Here is an 18,807-nt window from a genome sequence, read left to right as displayed (position 1 = left end):
ACAAGTGAAAATGGTCCTAATACGCCAATCAAACCCAAACACAAGTGTTAAACACTTATCATTCTCAAAATCACCCATAAACCCTAATTTTGACTCATTTCAAAATTAGTCTTTCAAATACACTAAAATGGGTTCCAACACTTCCATAATCACCAAACCTAGTGATTAAACACAATTCCAAGTCCTAAATCATGGTCAAGTCAGTTTCTAACCCAAAAGCCACCAACAACAACAACAATAAACCCGATTACTAGCAACACTAAACTCACTTCATGAGTTTAAATGGGTTTCTCAACAATTTAAGTTCAAACCCTAGCTTGAATATCAAAATCAAACAATGAAATTCGGAGTTAGAACTTACCACAACAACCAAAACGTAGCTAGGAACGAGGTGAACAACTTTAACACTCGAGCTTTTGATCAATTCGAGCTTCTTCTTCTCCAAAACCCCAATTCTCTCTTTAGAACTCTCTCTCTCTCTCTCTAAGATAGTTGAGAGTGTTTGTGGATGTGAAAATGATCCAAATTTGGATCCAAATCTTCCAATATGTCCACAGATCCTTCCTCAATTGAAAAGACCAAAATGCCCTTCATTTAACACAAAATAGAAAAAGACAGAAAGCTGTCGCTAGTAAGGTGCGCGGCGCGCTCACCTAGTGGTGCGTGGCGCGCACAATGGTCTGAGCAGTATTTTAGCTTTTTAATTCACGCCATGCTTCATACAATTTGTGTATGCCATTTATACACTATGTACAATAAATATTTGGGCCTTACAGTCTAATATGACAGTCAACGGTCAAAATTAGGGTCAAAGTTGAAAAAAATCAGGTCAAAGTCTCTCAAAATTCGGAAAACGCAGAAAGTCGATCAAATCGGTCAAATTTGTCGTATTTTAGTTTGTTTTCTATATTTTATTAACGATGATAGCGATTATGGGTATAAATTAGTCGATTAAAGTTTTTCGCTTTAAATTATGTACACATATATACATTTATATACTTATATAATTAAAAGTCAACTTTGGTCAACGTCCGTCTCTACCCCCGTCTCGACTTTTTTAGGACCCGACCGTCTCGACCCCGTCTCACGTCTTTTGCAACCTTGGTTGCACATCCTTTTCTCTATTTACATTCGCAATGTAACTTCCATGTATGGATTTGTAATAGGACTTCCTGTAAATTCTTATTTTAGTAATAAAATTTTTTCTTACTTTAAAAAAAAAAGGCTCCAGAGTTCGATTGTTTAGCAATACAGGAGATATCTTCACCAATCACCACTCAATTTCGAGTCTCAATAACTTTGTTGGATTATATCAGGTAGTTTGTTTACTTAATTAATTTAGGGTTTTCAAAATCTAGATTATAATTAACTTCTGTAGTTGTGGTTTTGTGTTTATGTTTAAAAATTCAAGATAGGTATCAGTGTGACTTCCAAATGAATGGATGATATTTTCATAAAGATGTAGGATTTTGTGTTTATGTATATATTATTGTTCAAATATTAGCACCGAACTGCATTTTCCTGTTAACATGATTTTATTTTTGTGTTATTTATTATATTAAAGGATGTATATATATACAACAACAACAACAAAACCCAATACCACATACGTGGTGTATGAGGGAGGTGGGATGTAGACAATCCTTCCCCTTTCCGAGAATAAAGACAAGTCATCTGTCCACCCAGAGTGAAAACAATCTCAAAAGTAGAGAAAATCATCCCTCTCTCTATTCGACGGATAGAGAGATTGCTTCCGAGTGGACCCCATGCCAAAAAGTAAGAAAAAATTAAAAAGAAAAAACAAAATAAAAATTAAAATAAAGTTGAGACGCCCTGAAAATAGTAAAATCAAATTTCTATAAGTTTTAAATCCTGCCTGAAAATTGATTTACGCCCTAAGAGTCAATCAAGTCACCAATAAATCGACGTTTGTTGTCGACTCAATAACTAGAGCCGTGCATCTGTATATATATATATATATATATATATATATATATATATATATATATATATATATATATATATATATATATATATATATAAACTAAAAAGGTTTTTGCTTAGTTGTCATTTTGTGATTAAATTGAATTAATAATTAATTATAATTTTAATATATATACTTATCGATTCTCTACCGTTGTACTATTTTTTTCCTCGTTCGTGCTCCTTCATGTGTTTTGTCTTTGCTCGAAGGTTTGAGACGTAAGTTCTTTTGGGGCGGGATTGGGAATGATTCAAAAATGTCTTGGGTTAAATGGGATTTAATTTTGTGTGATTATAATAGGGGAAGGTTAAATGTGGGTTCACTAAAATCAAAAAATTGTGTGTTAATTGGGAAATGGTGGTGGAGGCTTCGTAATGAAACGGACTCACTATGGGTTCGTGTCATTAAAAGCATTTATGGGTGGGACGGTGGGTTGGGTTTTTTGGGCAATGCTAGTCACTTGGGGCGTGTTTCTCCTTGGAAAAATATTGTCAATATTGCCAAACAAATGAGTAGTTGTAACTATAATTTCATCGAGAGTTTCAAGCTTCTTATAGGTAACAACTCTTCATTCCGCTTTTGGGAGGATTTGTGGCTCAATGGTAGGTGTTTAAAAGATGTTTTCAGCCGACTGTAAATGTTCGAACAAGAGAAGTCTGCTCTCATCAAGGAAAGAGTTATTTGGAACGGGTCAAGATGGTCTTTTACGTGGAACTGGAGCCGTGACATCTCGGGTAGGGCTGTTAGCGACTTGGACAGATTATGCAGTGTTTTATCATCTTGTTCGTATGGTAGCCGAGAACATGACAAATGGGTTTGGGGAAATAGTAACGATGGTATGCTGAAAGTCAAAACTATCTCCTCTTTGCTTGATAATAAAGTGCTTAATGTTAATGAAGAAGAGAAGGAAACAATGCGCAATAATTTCGTACCATTGTCACTTAACATTTTTTCGTGGAGGGTTAAGAAAAAAAAGATTCCGATTCGGGTAAAGCTTGACGAAAGGGGAATTGGCATTGACAACGTTAGGTGTCTCCTATGTGATGATGATATTGAATCAATTGCTCACACTATGATATTTTGTAAGTACGCTCTTGATGCTTGGGATCGTGTTGATAAGTGGTGGGGTTTCGATAACTTCTCTAATTGGAGCATTAACGAGATCTTAAATGGGGACGGGTGCGGTCACAATCTTCGAGTGGTAGAAAGTTATGGCAAGCGGTAGAATGAGTTTGTGGTTATCTCATATGGAAGAATCGTAATGAAAAAGTTTTTCGCAATAAACTTTGGTCCGGGTCGTTTCTTCTCAACGAAATCCAAATCAAGTAATATGAATGGATAGCTCGACGTGCAAAAGGTTCTAATATTGAGTGGCATCAATGGCTAGTCAATCCTCAATATTATTTGAATCCTAATTTTCAAAGATCGACGGTTGGATGATTCATATTTCGGGACTCAATGGCTCTGTTTTTTCCCTCGTGTTTCTCTGTTTTTTTCGTGTATGTCTCTAAGTGTATTGTATTTTCCTTTATTTTAACATCTTGCTGCCTGTTTATATTGTAAGCATGCTTGGTGCTATATATGTATATCTTTATAGTGGCAATAATATTTTCTGACTTTTCCATATATATATATATATACATATATATATATATATATATATATATATATATATATATATATAAAATAAATATTACTCCTTTAATATCTAAGATATAAATAGATAAAACTAGTTTTCGAACCCTCGCTTCGCGCCGGAAGTTTGATTTTCAATGTATTTTATTGCATTTAGTTTGTAAAATTATTTTGTGGCTAACGATGATGTCGTTGAAGTCAACTCGAGTCGAACTAAAATGTATAACCTGTGAAAGATTTAAATGTTGTTTTAAATTAACAATATATGTGCATCTCCGCGTTTCGCTATGAAATTGTCGACTTTTAAAAATTTAACGCAAAATCAACGTGTATGAAAAGTACCCCAAATATTTAGCGTTTTTTAAAAAGCTTCCATTTTGCATATAGTTAGTGACATTGTGTTCCTAAAATTATTTCGAGTTTAGAGATGGTGTCGGAAAAATTTAACTCGTTGCGAGCGAGAAGATATTTGACCCGTTGAATTTGTGAAATAAAGTGTGGGGGACTTTGTTGTAATGAAATTTAGTTAAAAGTAAAAAAAAAGATGAAAGGACGAAAATGCCCTGGTTATTATTCATAACTTTTGTCTATTAGATAATATGGTAATAATTTAATTAATTTGACACGTAGATCTCAAATATATTAACACATCTTCAATGCGATACATGAGATATGTATCACAATTGTTTATACTATACTGTACCACTACTCCGTATTATATTATTTTTTAATACATAAACTAAATAAAACTATACTCCCTCTGTCCCATTTCAATAGTCCATGTTTAACTTTTCAAGTGTTTCTTTACTAACTTTGACGTAAAATATGTTTGTTTGTGTTATGTATTATTTAATAAGATTTATATAAATGAAAACACACTTAAAGCTCAATGAATTCATATGAATTTCATCAAGTAATACATAACACAAACACATATATTTTAAGTCAAAGTTAGTAAAGAAAGACTTGAAAAGTCAAACATGGACTATTGAAATGAGACGGAGGGAATACTATTTATTACTCCCTACTAATTTTTTGCATTTGTATAAAACTACTTTCGAACTCTCGCTTCGCGCCGGGGGTTCGATATTCAATGTATTTTATTGCATTTAGTTTGTAAAATTATTTCGTGGCTGACGATGATGTCGTTGAAGCGCAACTCGACTTGAACTAAAAGGTATAACCCGTGAAAGATTTAAATGTTATTTTAAATTAACAATATATGTGCATCTCCGCGTTTCGCTTTGGAATTGTCGACTTTTAAAAATTTAACGAAAAATCAACGTGTATGAAAAGTACCCCAAATATTTAACGTTTTTTTAAAAAGCGTTCGTTTTGCGTATAATTAGTTACATTGTGTTCCTAAAATTATTTCGAGTTTAACGATTGTGTCGGAAAAATTAAACTCTTTGCGAGCGAGAAGATATGAGCCGTTGAATATTTGGGTGCAGTTTATTTAAGATTTTTTATGAAAATGGTTATTTGACACTTTACCCACTGTTTGAGGGGTCGATTTGAATTTTTGAAAAAAATGTGGGGGGCTTTGTTGGTTAAATGAAATTTAGTTAAAATTAAAAAAAATGTGAAAAGTTAAAAATACTTCTAGTTACTATTCATAACTTTTGTCTAGTAGATATATGTATAATATAATATAATATCTCGACATCAAAGTTTCAACACAATAATAGTTTTTCTAATGATATCTTTAAACATTTTGGACATGCATTCTATATTTGTACATTCATAATAACCACTACACTAACTCATGAATAACCAACTTACTACCTTTTTTGTACTATTTTTTATGCACAATTTTATTGTTAAGGATAGCTTTTAGGACTATGAATAGAAATCGACATTTTTTTTTGTCTTTTCCTTCAAATTTACGATTTACTCTCTCACACTTGGGTACTAATTGTAATTTATTAGGGGTATAAAAGTTAAATCCACTATTTAAATAAATCCACCAAACAAAACCCACCAAAATTTTTAACTGATTTATCTTTATGTTCGCCGCAAGCTAGGTTCCACCGCCATAAATCTGCTCAAAATGCTCTCCTAATCTATATTTTTATAAGCCAAAAATATTCGAAATCGTTAAAAAATCAATGATGAATGATAATAATCGTGATAAATGATTAATTTACAATTCATCTGAATAGTGATGAATGATAAATTAATCATTCATCACTATTCAGATGACTGATAAATTAATCATTCATCACGATTATTATCATTCATCATCGATTTTTTAAGGATTTCGTATTTTTTTTATTTTTATTTTTTTTAATTTTTTCAATTTGCATATTAAGAGACCCTAAAAAGATAATTCTATTAAAAAAATTGGAATTTTGCTTATCCAATTTTAGCCGTTTTTAAGCTTAGCGATCACGCATATATATATATATATATATATATATATATATATATATATATATATATATATATATATATATATATATATATATATATATAATTAATGTGATCAGTTAGACATCATTTATATATCAATATATGTATTAATGTATAATCATGACCCATTATTTTGTTTTCAAGCATGCGAGTATCATTCGTATAGTAGTCATATTTGTTAATAAGTTATTTTGTTATTTGATAGATATGTAAAACTTTAAAAAAAAAGAGTCATCTTCTTCAACGTCTATTAATGTTATTGAAATGGATGATCTTCTGTGGGACTGGATTGATAGACTAAGGATTTTGCAATATAACCCGAATAAAAAAGATGAGATAAGGAGACAATATTTGCTTAGAAGACCTACTCATCCACGTGGTAATGATTTTCCTAAAATCAACGGTAGACGTTTTGTCAAAACTTGATTCGATAAATATAGTAATTGGTCAGAGTATAGTGTTAAGGCGGATAAAGCATTTTGCTTGTTTTGCTATTTATTTAGTGATCAAATGGGACAACAAGGTGGGTAATGAGGCATTTGTGACCGAAGGGTTTATTGGTTGGAACAAAAGTGACAAACTTAAAAATCATGCTGGTCTTGTTAATAGCTTCCATAATAGAGCATTAGAAAAATGTGAGTTATTAATGAGACCAAAGAAATCTATTTTCATCGCCTTACACAAAAAGATGAAAACGGAGAATCGAATTCGACTGACTGCTACAGTTTCTGCTTGTAGGTATTTATTAAAATGTGCATTGCCATTTCATTGTCATGATGAAACGGAAGCGTCTCTCTTCAAAGGAAACTTCTTAGAATTGTTAAACTTGATCTTAAGTCAAAATATGAAACTTTATAAACTATCGAAAGCTCCGGGGAATAATAAATTGGTGTATCCATGTATTTAAAAGGATATTGTTAAAATGTTAAGTGCTTTAAACAAATAGTACTTGAATCTATTTTTAAGGAAATTGGTGATGATGTGTTTGCATTATTAGTTGACGAGTCTAGTGATGTGTCTAAAAAGGAACTAATGGCTCTTGTTTTAAGATATGATTATAAACATGGACTTGTTAAAGAAAGATTTGTGGCCTTGTTCATGTAAATGATACATCTTCTTTGTCTCTTAAATCTTCCATTGATTCTTTGTTTGCTAAACACAAAATGAGTTTGAAACAATTAAGAGTCCAAGTTTACGATGGAGCAAGCAACATGCGAGGTGAGTTCAATTAAGAGGCCATTTTGATTAATGTTGTTTGTGCTTCTTGTAAACAAAAAGATATTTTGCTAGATACGGAGAAAGAGAGGATATAAAAATAAATTGGTAGTGGTATATTAAAAATCGGAAGATGATTGAATCAAGAACTTTCTCTTATACAACCCGAAGAGACACGATGGAATTCTCACTATAAAATACTTTTGCGGTTGGTTGATATGTTTCAATCCATTATTAAAGTCCTTGAATATGTTAAGGAGGAAGGGACTAACGTATCTAGCCAAAACCAAGCCCATGTTCTTTTGAAGCATTTAAAATCATTTGATTTTGTCTTATATTTGCATCTAGTGTTGCACATTTCAGGGTTCACGAATATGTTGTCGCTAGCTCTTCAAAAGATCAAGATATTTTAGAAGCAGTTTCATTGGTGGAGTCAACTAAAGAAAAATTGCAAGAGTTTAGATTAATGCGGTTTAAACACATCTTAGAGAAAATGTCTTCTTTTTGTGAGAAACATGATATCTAAATATTAAAAATGAATGAAGATTAAGTTTATTCAAGAAGACACAGGGTGAAGATCACTAACCAACATTATTATGAAGTTGAGTGTTTTAACACCGTTGTGGATATGTAAATTTAAGAATTTGGTGATCGTTTTAGTAAATCTAGTACCGAGCTACTTACTTGTATGGCCGCGTGAAATCCATGTGATTCATTTTCAATGTTTGATGCTTCGAAGTTAATTAGGTTGAGTGAGTTATATCCAAAAGATTTTGATTCTATGGAGATGATTGAGCTTGAAAAACAACTTGACACATACCATCACAATGTTCGAAAAGTTGATTTGCCAACTTGATTAGTATTGGTGACCTTGCTAGAGTGATGGTGGAAATAAGGAAACATTTATCTTTTTCTTTGGTTTATCGGTTATTACAGTTGGCGTTGGTTTTGCCCGTTGCAACCGCAACCATTGAGAGGTGTTTTTCGGCGATGAAAATTGTAAAATCGAATTTACGCAATTGTATTGGAGAAGAGTTCTTAAATACTTGTGTCATTTGTGCGGTGGAAAGACAAGCACTCGCGAATCTTAACGATGAAGATGTAATTCAACGTTTTCAAACGAAACGTCCGTAAAGGAAACTTTAGTTTTGGGGTAGTTTTTGTGCAGTTTTTTAGGTAGTTTCGTGCAATCTTTTTGGGCAGTTTTTTGTGCAGCTTTACGTGACTGTTTTGGCACTGTTTTTATGAAGTTTTTTTGTCCACTTTTGTTCTCGTACTTAAGCCTTTTTTATATTATAATAGTAAAGTTGGTTTTTTATAGGTGTAGTTGCAACTTTTTTTACCACAGTGATTCATATTCATGGATCCGCCACTGTATATATGTATACGTGCTTATATGTTTACTTCTTTTAAATATATATATATATATATATATATATATATATATATATATATATATATATATATGTATATATATATATATATGTATATATACATATATATGTATATATACATACATATATATATATATATATATATATATATATATATATATATATATATATATATATATATATATGTACATATACATATATATATGTACATATATATATACATATATATGTATATATATATATATGTACATATACATATATATGTATATATGTACATATATATATATATATGTATGTATATATATATATATATGTATATATGTACATATATATACATATACATATATATATATGTATATATGTACATATATATACATATACATATATATATATATATATATATATATATATATATATATATATATATATATATATATATATATATATATTGTGTGCTTAATAAAAGAATATTAAGTATGTACATGATGACAAAAGTAATAAATGATAATACTACTTGTTTATATGCGTATCCATATATAAATAATTCTCTCTCTCTCTATATATATATATATATATATATATATATATATATATATATATATATATATATATATATATATATATATATATATATATATATATATATATATATATATATATATATATATATATATAACGACCCAACCCGTAATCCAACCGAATACGCAAAATATTGTTTTTTATTACAGTTAAGGTGCGCAGCGCGCAACCCTCTCTGTGTGCGGCGCGTACAGAGCCTGATCAGTTCTGTCCGGATTTTCCAATTTTCGTTTAAAGATCTCCCACTTCCCGACACTTTTAGACGAAACGGTTTTCACAACACATTATCATAAGTAAAACTCACATGTTTTTATAATAAAACATGTTTTACGACACCGGGCCCACATCGGCCCGTTTTACGATTACGCACAAAATACAATTTTCGACCACATGATTTTAACACAAAATCAAGACCGGGCATGGCGATTGGAGATACGCTATATCACACCCCCAGTTAGGGCCTGGGCGAAATGTGACTTAATATCAAATAAACCAACATATTATAATTACGAGAACAATACTATATGATAAAAGCAAACTTTATTGAGTACGTAGCGGAAAATGAAATGTCATTACAAGAATTGAAATTACAATAAATTAAATGTTTCAAATGCAAGAATAATAAATGCGATAGTTCTTGATCCTAAGTCCAAGTAGCATCACATAAGTAGTAGGTAAGTAAACTTGATCAATCAGCACCCGAGACAAAACATGCTAAAGTGTCAACTAAAAATGGTTGAGTGAAATCATAGGCTTAACAAATATGTTTGACCGTTGTTTTAGACCACAAGATTTTTTTTTATAAAGTTGATCTCGCAGATCAAAAAGTTATGCCAGTTCGTGATATTTAGACTAAACGTTTAAGTTTGCCCTAATGACAAGTTGTTCTGTCCTTGTCGGTTTAATTTCATTATTAAGTAATACAAAGACTTAGTCAAATGTATTGGGGACGTTACTCCCGATAGGCCTACCCCCAATAATTAAGAATGCATTTAACGAGCAATTAAAAATATCACTGTAGGGACTTTGTTGGACATAGCCAGGTATAGCATAGTTTAACACTTAGTACTTGTGTCTAAATTATAAATAGTAAAAGTAGCATGTGTCTCATCCCATAAAGTTAAATAAGTTGCATGCAATAAAGAGTGGGGCTATGAGTTCACCTTAGCAACTAGGAGAAGAGTTATTCCTTGGAATAGAAAGATAAATGAGTTGGATGATCGTGAGCAGAAAGTCAACCTAATGACATTTAAGAGTAGTTAAATGTCTTGCCTAAATTTAGGTTTAAGTATGCAAGTGTTTAAGTATAGTTCGTCTTACTAAGTTTCCATTTTAAGTAAGTTTGCACTTTTAGTAAGTTAGTGTTGAACACTAGTGAGTTGTCCTTAATAAGTCTACCACTTATTAAGTGTGAAAGTAACTAAGTGTATGATTACTATAGTCGGGTTGACATTGTGCACTATACCCAAACATCTATTCCACCGCCGAGTCACCAGAATGACCAATTGTTACCGGTTGGCCTAGGATTTCTTGACCAAAATCTAAGTTTGGCATTCGAGATCCACAAGCGTCCCATAGTGGTACCAAGGATCACCCTAGGCCTTAAGTAGCGTTAACGTTCGAGTAATCCTCACGTTATCGTGAATGACTATTGTAATCGCATGTTATACTATAAGTAGTATATTATAAGTGTTAGTAATAGTGTAAGTGTTAAGTAGTAGTATAAGTAGTATTAGGGTTTTAATTAATTAGAGTAGTTAAATTTTAATAATAAATAAATGATTAGGGTTTAAGTAATAAATGTTTAATAGTATTAAAGTAGTATTAGGTTTAGGGTTTAGTAAAGTAATGATTAGGTAATGATTATTAGGGTTCAATAAATTAGGGTTAGGTTAATTAGGGTTTTAAGTATTTAATATGTATATATGTATATGTATCGTGTATATGTATATATATTGTTTTTATTATTATTTATATATATATATATATATATATATATATATATATATATATATATATGTGTGTGTGTGTGTGTGTGTGTGTGTGTGTGTGTCGATGTATATATATAGTATATATATATATATATATATATTTTTTTTTTACATATATGTATGGTGTATCTATATTTAGTATGTATATATCTTGTTACCTTTTTAAACACTAACAAAATCTTTAACAAATCTCTAGGGTTTTGAAGATCTAACAAAAATCTTTTTTTTTTAAAAAAAAAATTTTCGGCCACATATATATATATTACATATATATACATGGTGTACCTATTTATAGCATGTACATATCTTGTTTCCCTTTTTAAACATTAACAAATCTTTGATAATCTTTTAGGGTTTTTAAGATCAAACCAATTTTTTTTTTTTTTTTTTACAATCGTGTATGTATATGCATATATATATTACATATTTTTTTACATGAACAATATGAATATAATTATGAATAAGATCAAGAACATGAATATGATTATGAACAAAAACATGAATCAAAAGATAGAATTTAAAAGATTTGGATCTAGGGTTTTTACCTTGATGAATGATGATGATGATTAACAAGAAAAGATGATGATGACTTGAAGATGAAGATCAAATCAACCCGAATAACAAGAACACCTTGAAGATCTTGATGAACACGAAGAACAAGCTTGAATATCACTTAAAAACTTTGAAGATGGTGGTGGTGTGGTGTCTTGGCCAAAAATCCAAGAGAGAGGAGAGGGAGAGATTGATTTTTGAGAGAGGATAATAGAATGATTTGGTACAAGAATTGCATTAGCCTAGGTCCCTATTTATAGGTGAGGTTAGAAAATTCTAGAATTAGGGTTTAGGTTAAGAGTACTTAGGGAACAAGTTAGGGTTTGCATGGGAGGTGATGGTGGCCGAATTTTTGAGGGCAAAAGGGTCAATTTACCCTTTAAATTTTCGGCTAGGGTTTCATGGAAAGGGTTTGGAACTTTTTCGTTTTAGCCCTTGTACTTTAGATTAGCTTAAATGGCTCATTAAATGTTCTAATTTAATTGTTTGCATGCAACAAGTTTTAAAGTATTATATTTTGTTCACAAAAGTTAATTAGCTTTTATTTTTCATCTTTTATTAACTTGTAAATTATTGTACAAAGTTAATTAATATGTTTTATAATTCTTAATACTTAATAATTATTGATTAAGGTTTAATTATTAAGTTTTAATTATATTGTTTGGGCATTTAATATTGAAAATATATAGAATGGAAAAAAATGAGGGTCGTTATAGTACCTCCCCGTTATTAGAAACTTCGTCCCAAATTTTTAGGTAGACTTCTCGGATGCATCAGCATTTGAGAAGAGATGGGGATATTTCCGTATCATTTGGTCTTTGCGTTCCCATGTATATTCGGGGCCTCTACGCGAATTCCAATGGACTTTAACGATAGGTATGTTGCTTTTACGCGTTTGTTTGACCTCTCCTTCCATGATTTCTATAGGTTCTTCAACGAAGTGCATTTGCTCATCAATGCGGATATCATCCAAAGGAATAACAAGTGTGTCATCAGCAAGACACCTTTTAAGATTCGAGAAATGAAACACATCATGTACTTGGATAAGTTCAGTGGGTAGTTCAAATCAGTACGCCACGGGACTGACTCTTTGAGTGATCGTTAAAGGTCCAACATATCGTGGACTGAGTTTACTTCATTTACCGAAGCGGACAACGCCTTTCCAAGGGGATACTTTCAACATAACTTTATCTCCAACTTAGAATTCTATATCCTTTCGCTTTCTATCGGCATAGCTCTTTTGTCGACTGCGGGAAGTTTCTAATCGTTGCTTAATCTGTACGATATTTTCGGTAGTTTCATGAACGATTTCCGGACCAGTTAAATGTCTGTCCTCGAGTTCATCCCAACACAAAGGGGATCTACATTTTCGACCGTAAAAAGCTTCAAAAGGTGCAGCTTTAATGCTAGAGTGATAACTATTGTTGTAGGAAAATTCAGCTAAAGGTAGATGTCTATCCCATCCTTTGCTGAAATCGATTGCACAAGCACGTAGCATATCTTCCATGGTTTGAATAGTTCGTTCACTTTAACTATCAGTTTGCAGATGATAGGCTGTACTCATGTCGAGTTGAGTTCCAAGAGCAGATTGCAAGGTTTTCTAGAATCTAGAAACGAATCGACTGTCGCGATCAGAAATAATCGAGATAGGAACTCCATGACGTGAGATAATCTCATTAATATAAAGCTGTGACAATTTCTCCATCTTGTAGGTTTCCTTAATCGATAAGAAATGTGCAGATTTAGTAAGACGATCAACTATGACCCAAATAGTATCGTTACCGTTCGAAATCTTAGGCAACTTAGTAACGAAATCCATAGTGATACATTCCCACTTCCACTGCGGAATATCGGGTTGTGTCAATAGAACAGAAGGCTTTTGATGTTCAGCCTTCACTTTCAAACAAGTGAGATACTTACTAACATAAGTAGCAATGTCGGGTTCATGTTAGGCCACCAGTAGAATTCCTTCACATCGTGATACATCTTACTGGAACCGGGATGAATAGAGTACCTAGTCTTATGAGCTTCATCCAAGACTAGTTCACGGAGATTACAGAAGCGAGGAACCCAAATTCTGTTGCCAAAGTACCGTGTACCATTAGCTTTCACTTGGAGTTGGTTTTCGAAATCGATAGGTCCTTCACCTTCAATAAGTGTCAGTTTAATAGCTTCAAGTTGAGCTTCACAGATTCGTGATATAAGATTCGATTTGATTTTCAAGTTTAAAGCACGAACACGTTTAACATCGTCTTTTCGACTAAGGGCATCGACAACCACATTTGCCTTCCCATGATGATATTTCAGCTCACGATGATAATCGTTCAATAACTCGAGCCATCGGCTTTGCCTCATATTCAGCTGTTTCTGATCAAAGATGTATCGGAGACTTTTATGGTCAGTGTACACCGTAAACTGGGTACCATATAGATAATGTCTCCATATCTTTAATTCAAATACCACGGCACCTAACTCAAGGTCATGTGTGGTATAGTTCTTCTCATGTTTCTTCAACTGTCTAGATGCATAGGCAATAACCTTTTCACATTGCATTAAAACACAACCAAAGCCTTAGTTTGAGGCATCATAGTAAACAACAAAATTGTCAGAGCCTTCAGGCAAAGATAGAATCGGGGCTGTGGTCAATTTCTCCTTCAGAACCCTGAAAGCAGATTCTTGTTCTTCAAACCACTCAAACTTCTTCCCTTTGCGAGTTAACTTCGTAAGGGGTTTAGCAAGGAGAGAAAAATCTTTTATGAATTTTCGATAGTAACCGGCAAGTCCCAAAAATTGACGAATATGCTTCGCAGTCTTTGGTATCTCCCAGTTCTGAATAGCGGTAATCTTAGCTGGATCGACATGTATTCCGTTACTATCATCAACATGTCCGAGGAATTGTACGGTTTTGAGCCAAAACTCACACTTTGAAAACTTAGCGTAGAGTTGTTCCTTTCGTAAGAGTTCAAGAATCATGCGCAAATGCTGCTCATGTTCTTTCTCACTCTTGGAGTAGATCAAGATGTCGTCAATGAAAACAATGACAAATTTGTCGAGATATGGCTTGCAGACACGATTCATAAGATCCATGAACATGGCAAGAGCATTAGTTAAGCCAAAAGGCATGACACAAAATTCATAGGGCCCATAACGAGTGCGAAAAACAGTCTTAGGTGATGGAATTCAACATGACAACGAGTTCATATGTTTATATAAACACAAAACCCATTTTATGAATATTAAGACAAGCGGAAGCATTATGTTATTTATAAACAAGTGTATATGTTAAACCATTTTAGATTGAACTCCATTAATAATTATCAAGCCTTGAATATATGCTTACATATAACAATAAAGGAAGTAAGATTCAATACCTCCTCAAGCTAGTTGAGGGTTGTTTGATACAAGAAGATGATGAACAAGTGTGTTAAAACCCCAAGCTTTTGATGCACCAACACCACCCTTGAACTTGGTTATGTTTTAGGCACTTAATCACCTTAAAACCAAGCTAGAAACCCACTTCCTTTGAACCCAAAATTCTAGACAGCAGCTTGTCAAAGATGATGATGAATGGAGTCTCAAAACTATGAAACCTCAAGAGATAATACCCCAAACCTATCACCAACACCCTAGCCTTTAGTTAGGATTTTACTAGACACTTAATATGAGCTTGAAGAACAATATTTGGACTCCCTTTGAGTCCCAAAAATCACGGCCAGCAGCTGCCAAAAAACTGGTTATGCAGTTTGTTTTTTCAAGCTAAAATGTAAAGATGCACTTGATAGAAGTGGTCAAGCCTTGGTTCAAGTAACCTCTAAAGTTGTGTGTGGGTTGGAAGTCACAAAATGAGCATGGGATCTTTTCTTGAAGACCAAAATTCTGCATCCTCTTTATATTGAATAATAATGTTATATATATATATACATAAACTTGATATATATATATATATATATATATATATATATATATATATATATATATATATATATATATATATATATATATATATATATATATATATATATATATATATATATATATATATAAAAACATGTATTTATTTTGTTACTTCCACATTTTATAAACATTTTTATAAAATATAACACAACATAATCATTTAAACCTATAAACAATTATATATAAATTATCCAAATAATTTATCTCAAGTGATTACATTTTAGAAAACCGATTTTCTAAAATTCAAGTGTCGCGTATTTATTTAACGATCCAATCGTTAAGATTAAATACATATAAGGTGTCGGTAAGTTTGTTATTGGGTATGACCCGACTTGGATCATAACATATTAGCCACATTAATTTAATATGTCTCTCGGGCATACGAAATACCATCAATCTCCCACTTGCACGAGAAACATAAGAAATTAATGCAAGTGACGGATACCACCTAACGACCGTCCATCACCCCCAATATGTTATGACTTTTGCCATTCAATAACATCATCCCTTTCGAGTTCACATCTCGAATATGAATAGGTGAATCTTTTCATTACATCCTTTCGTCCAAGATGTCATGTTAATTCCAAGAGATACAGAGTGATCACTCTCTTTTAGATTTAACTTTATCAGGCCTTAGACATCTGACTCTCAACGAATAAGAGGGACAAATTCCATCTTGACTACATACGTCCTAAATATACACCTTGCATTATACCTGAGCTCTTCCTTATGAACTACCATATTTCAGACTAGCGAAGGAAAGAATCAAGGCACAATACTTGGTAAATATCCGAACCCAATATGTATCTCAGGTCAGAGGATACAATGATATTCGCCTTTAATCAAGACTACATGTGATCGACCACAAAGGCTCTATTTTGTAAGTCTTGAGAGCGGGTCTTCCAATATTTGTGTCCCACAAATATCTATGAACCTTGGTTGCAACCTTGCCCCACATTCATCCCGTGAATGTATACCAATCCAAGTTCATAATAGTCTAAACCTCACACTTGTTCCCACGAATGTGATCGACTACGGAATTTTAGAATAATTACTTATTCATGGATAAAATATGCAAAATAGGAACATAACTCAAGATAAATTAATGCCATAATTGTATAAATGAGTTTGAACTACTTCGTTCCGTTACAATACTTAAAACAGATCATGACCAATCACTAGAATATCGAAGCCCTAATGCACAAACATGTCCAACATGTTTTGATCCATGTAAGAGCTTCGTGAGAGGATCCGCTATATTAAGATCTGTGTGAACTTTGCGAATACATATCTTTCCCTTTTCAACTTCATCCCTTATGTAGTTGAATCTCCGCTCAATGTGACGGGTCTTTTGATGAGCACGAGGTTCCTTGATTTGAGCAATCGCACCCTCGTTGTCACAAAAGATCTCAAGAGGGTCCTGAATGGAAGGGACTACTCCTAAGTCGTCGATGAATTTCTTCATCCATGCAGCTTCCTGAGCTGCCAATGATGCGGCGATGTACTCCGACTCTGTAGTGGATAGAGCAACAACATCCTGTTTTGAACTCTTCCAAGAGACCGCACCTCCATTTAATGTGAAGACATAACCGGATTGTGATCGAGAATCATCACGATCAGTTTGGAAACTCGCGTCCACGTAACCTTTTACAGCGAGTTCCTCCTCACCAGACCCATATATCAGAAACATATCCTTAGTCCTCCTAAGGTATTTCAATATACTTTTAACAGCAATCCAATGACTGTTTCCTGGGTTATTCTGGTATCTACTTGTCAGGCTAAGAGCGCATGACACATCCGGTCTAGTGCATATCATTGCATACATGATTGACCCAATGGCAAAAGCATATGGGACTTTCTTCATTCTCTCCTGTTCATCTTTCGTGGTGGGGCACTGAGATGAACTGAGAAGTGTTCCCTTTTGAATAGGTACCAAACCTTTCTTAGAGTTCTCCATCTTGAACCTTTTCAAGATTTTTTCAATGTATGCACTTTGATTTAAACCTATCAGTTTCTTGGATCTATCCCTGTAGATCCCAATCCCCAAAACGTATTGTGCTTCTCCAAGATCCTTAATGGAGAAGCATTTTCTTAACCAAGTTTTAACACCTTGCATTGCCGGAATATCATTTCCAAATAACAATATATCATCCACATATAGTATAAGGAACATGATAGTGCTCCCACTAGCTTTCTTGTATACACAAGCTTCATCACCATTTTTAATGAAGCCAAATTTCTTGGCCTCCTCATTAAAACGATGATTCCACATTCTAGATGCTTGTTTCAATCCGTAGATTGACTTCTTTAACTTGCATACCTTTTTAGGATATTTTGGATCAACAAAACCCTCAGGCTGAACCATATAGACATCTTCCTCAAGATGTCCGTTTAGGAAAGCGGTCTTGACATCCATCTGTCATATTTCATAATCATAATGAGCAGCAATGGCAAGTAATATCCTAATAGACTTTAGCATCGCCACAGGCGAAAAAGTTTCATCATAGTCAACCCCTTGAGTTTGAGTGAAACCTTTTGCTACAAGTCTAGCTTTATATGTATCCAAGTTTCCATGTATGTCAGTTTTCATTTTGAACAGCCACTTACAATCAACTAGCCTAGAGCCAGGAGGTTGCGCAACAAGTTCCCAAACTTGGTTGTCATACATGGATTGCATCTCAGCGTTCATGGCTTCCTGTCATTTATCTTTATCAATCCTTGATAAAGCATCTTGGTAGTTTATTGGTTCATCCAAATCAACCACATAGCAACCATCCATGAGAAACCCATATCTCTCAGGAGGATTACTAATCCTACCAGATCTGCGAACGTCTTGTGTATTTTGATCATCCATCTGATCACTCTCAACATTTTCATGTTGAGTGCTAGTGTCAGCCAATTGTGTATCATCTACTTGATCTTGAACCTCTTCAAGATCTATCTTCCTTTCACTTTTGCCTTCCATTAGGAACTTAGTTTCAAGGAATTCAGCCTTCCGAGCAACAAATACATTCTGCTCGGAAGGATCATAGAAATAGTATCCCATATCGTCCTTGGGATATCCTATGAAGATACACTTCGTGGATCGAGC

The 18,807-nt window shown here is 33.0% G+C and overlaps 1 protein-coding gene across 1 annotated transcript; it reads left to right on the top strand.

Annotated features, from left to right (window-relative positions):
• Nucleotides 1-2,621: 2,621 nt before the first annotated feature.
• On the top strand, nt 2,622-3,209 carry LOC139889200 (uncharacterized). Its single transcript, XM_071872164.1, has one exon. It carries the CDS (start codon nt 2,622-2,624, stop codon nt 3,207-3,209), a length of 588 nt encoding a protein of 195 aa, XP_071728265.1.
• The last annotated feature ends 15,598 nt before the right edge of the window (nt 3,210-18,807 follow it).

This window comes from Rutidosis leptorrhynchoides, chromosome 2, assembly GCF_046630445.1.
Source record: "Rutidosis leptorrhynchoides isolate AG116_Rl617_1_P2 chromosome 2, CSIRO_AGI_Rlap_v1, whole genome shotgun sequence".
NCBI lineage: Eukaryota > Viridiplantae > Streptophyta > Magnoliopsida > Asterales > Asteraceae > Rutidosis > Rutidosis leptorrhynchoides.
The sequence above is the reverse complement of the archived record's forward strand: the minus strand, read 5'-3'. Positions and strand labels throughout refer to the sequence as shown.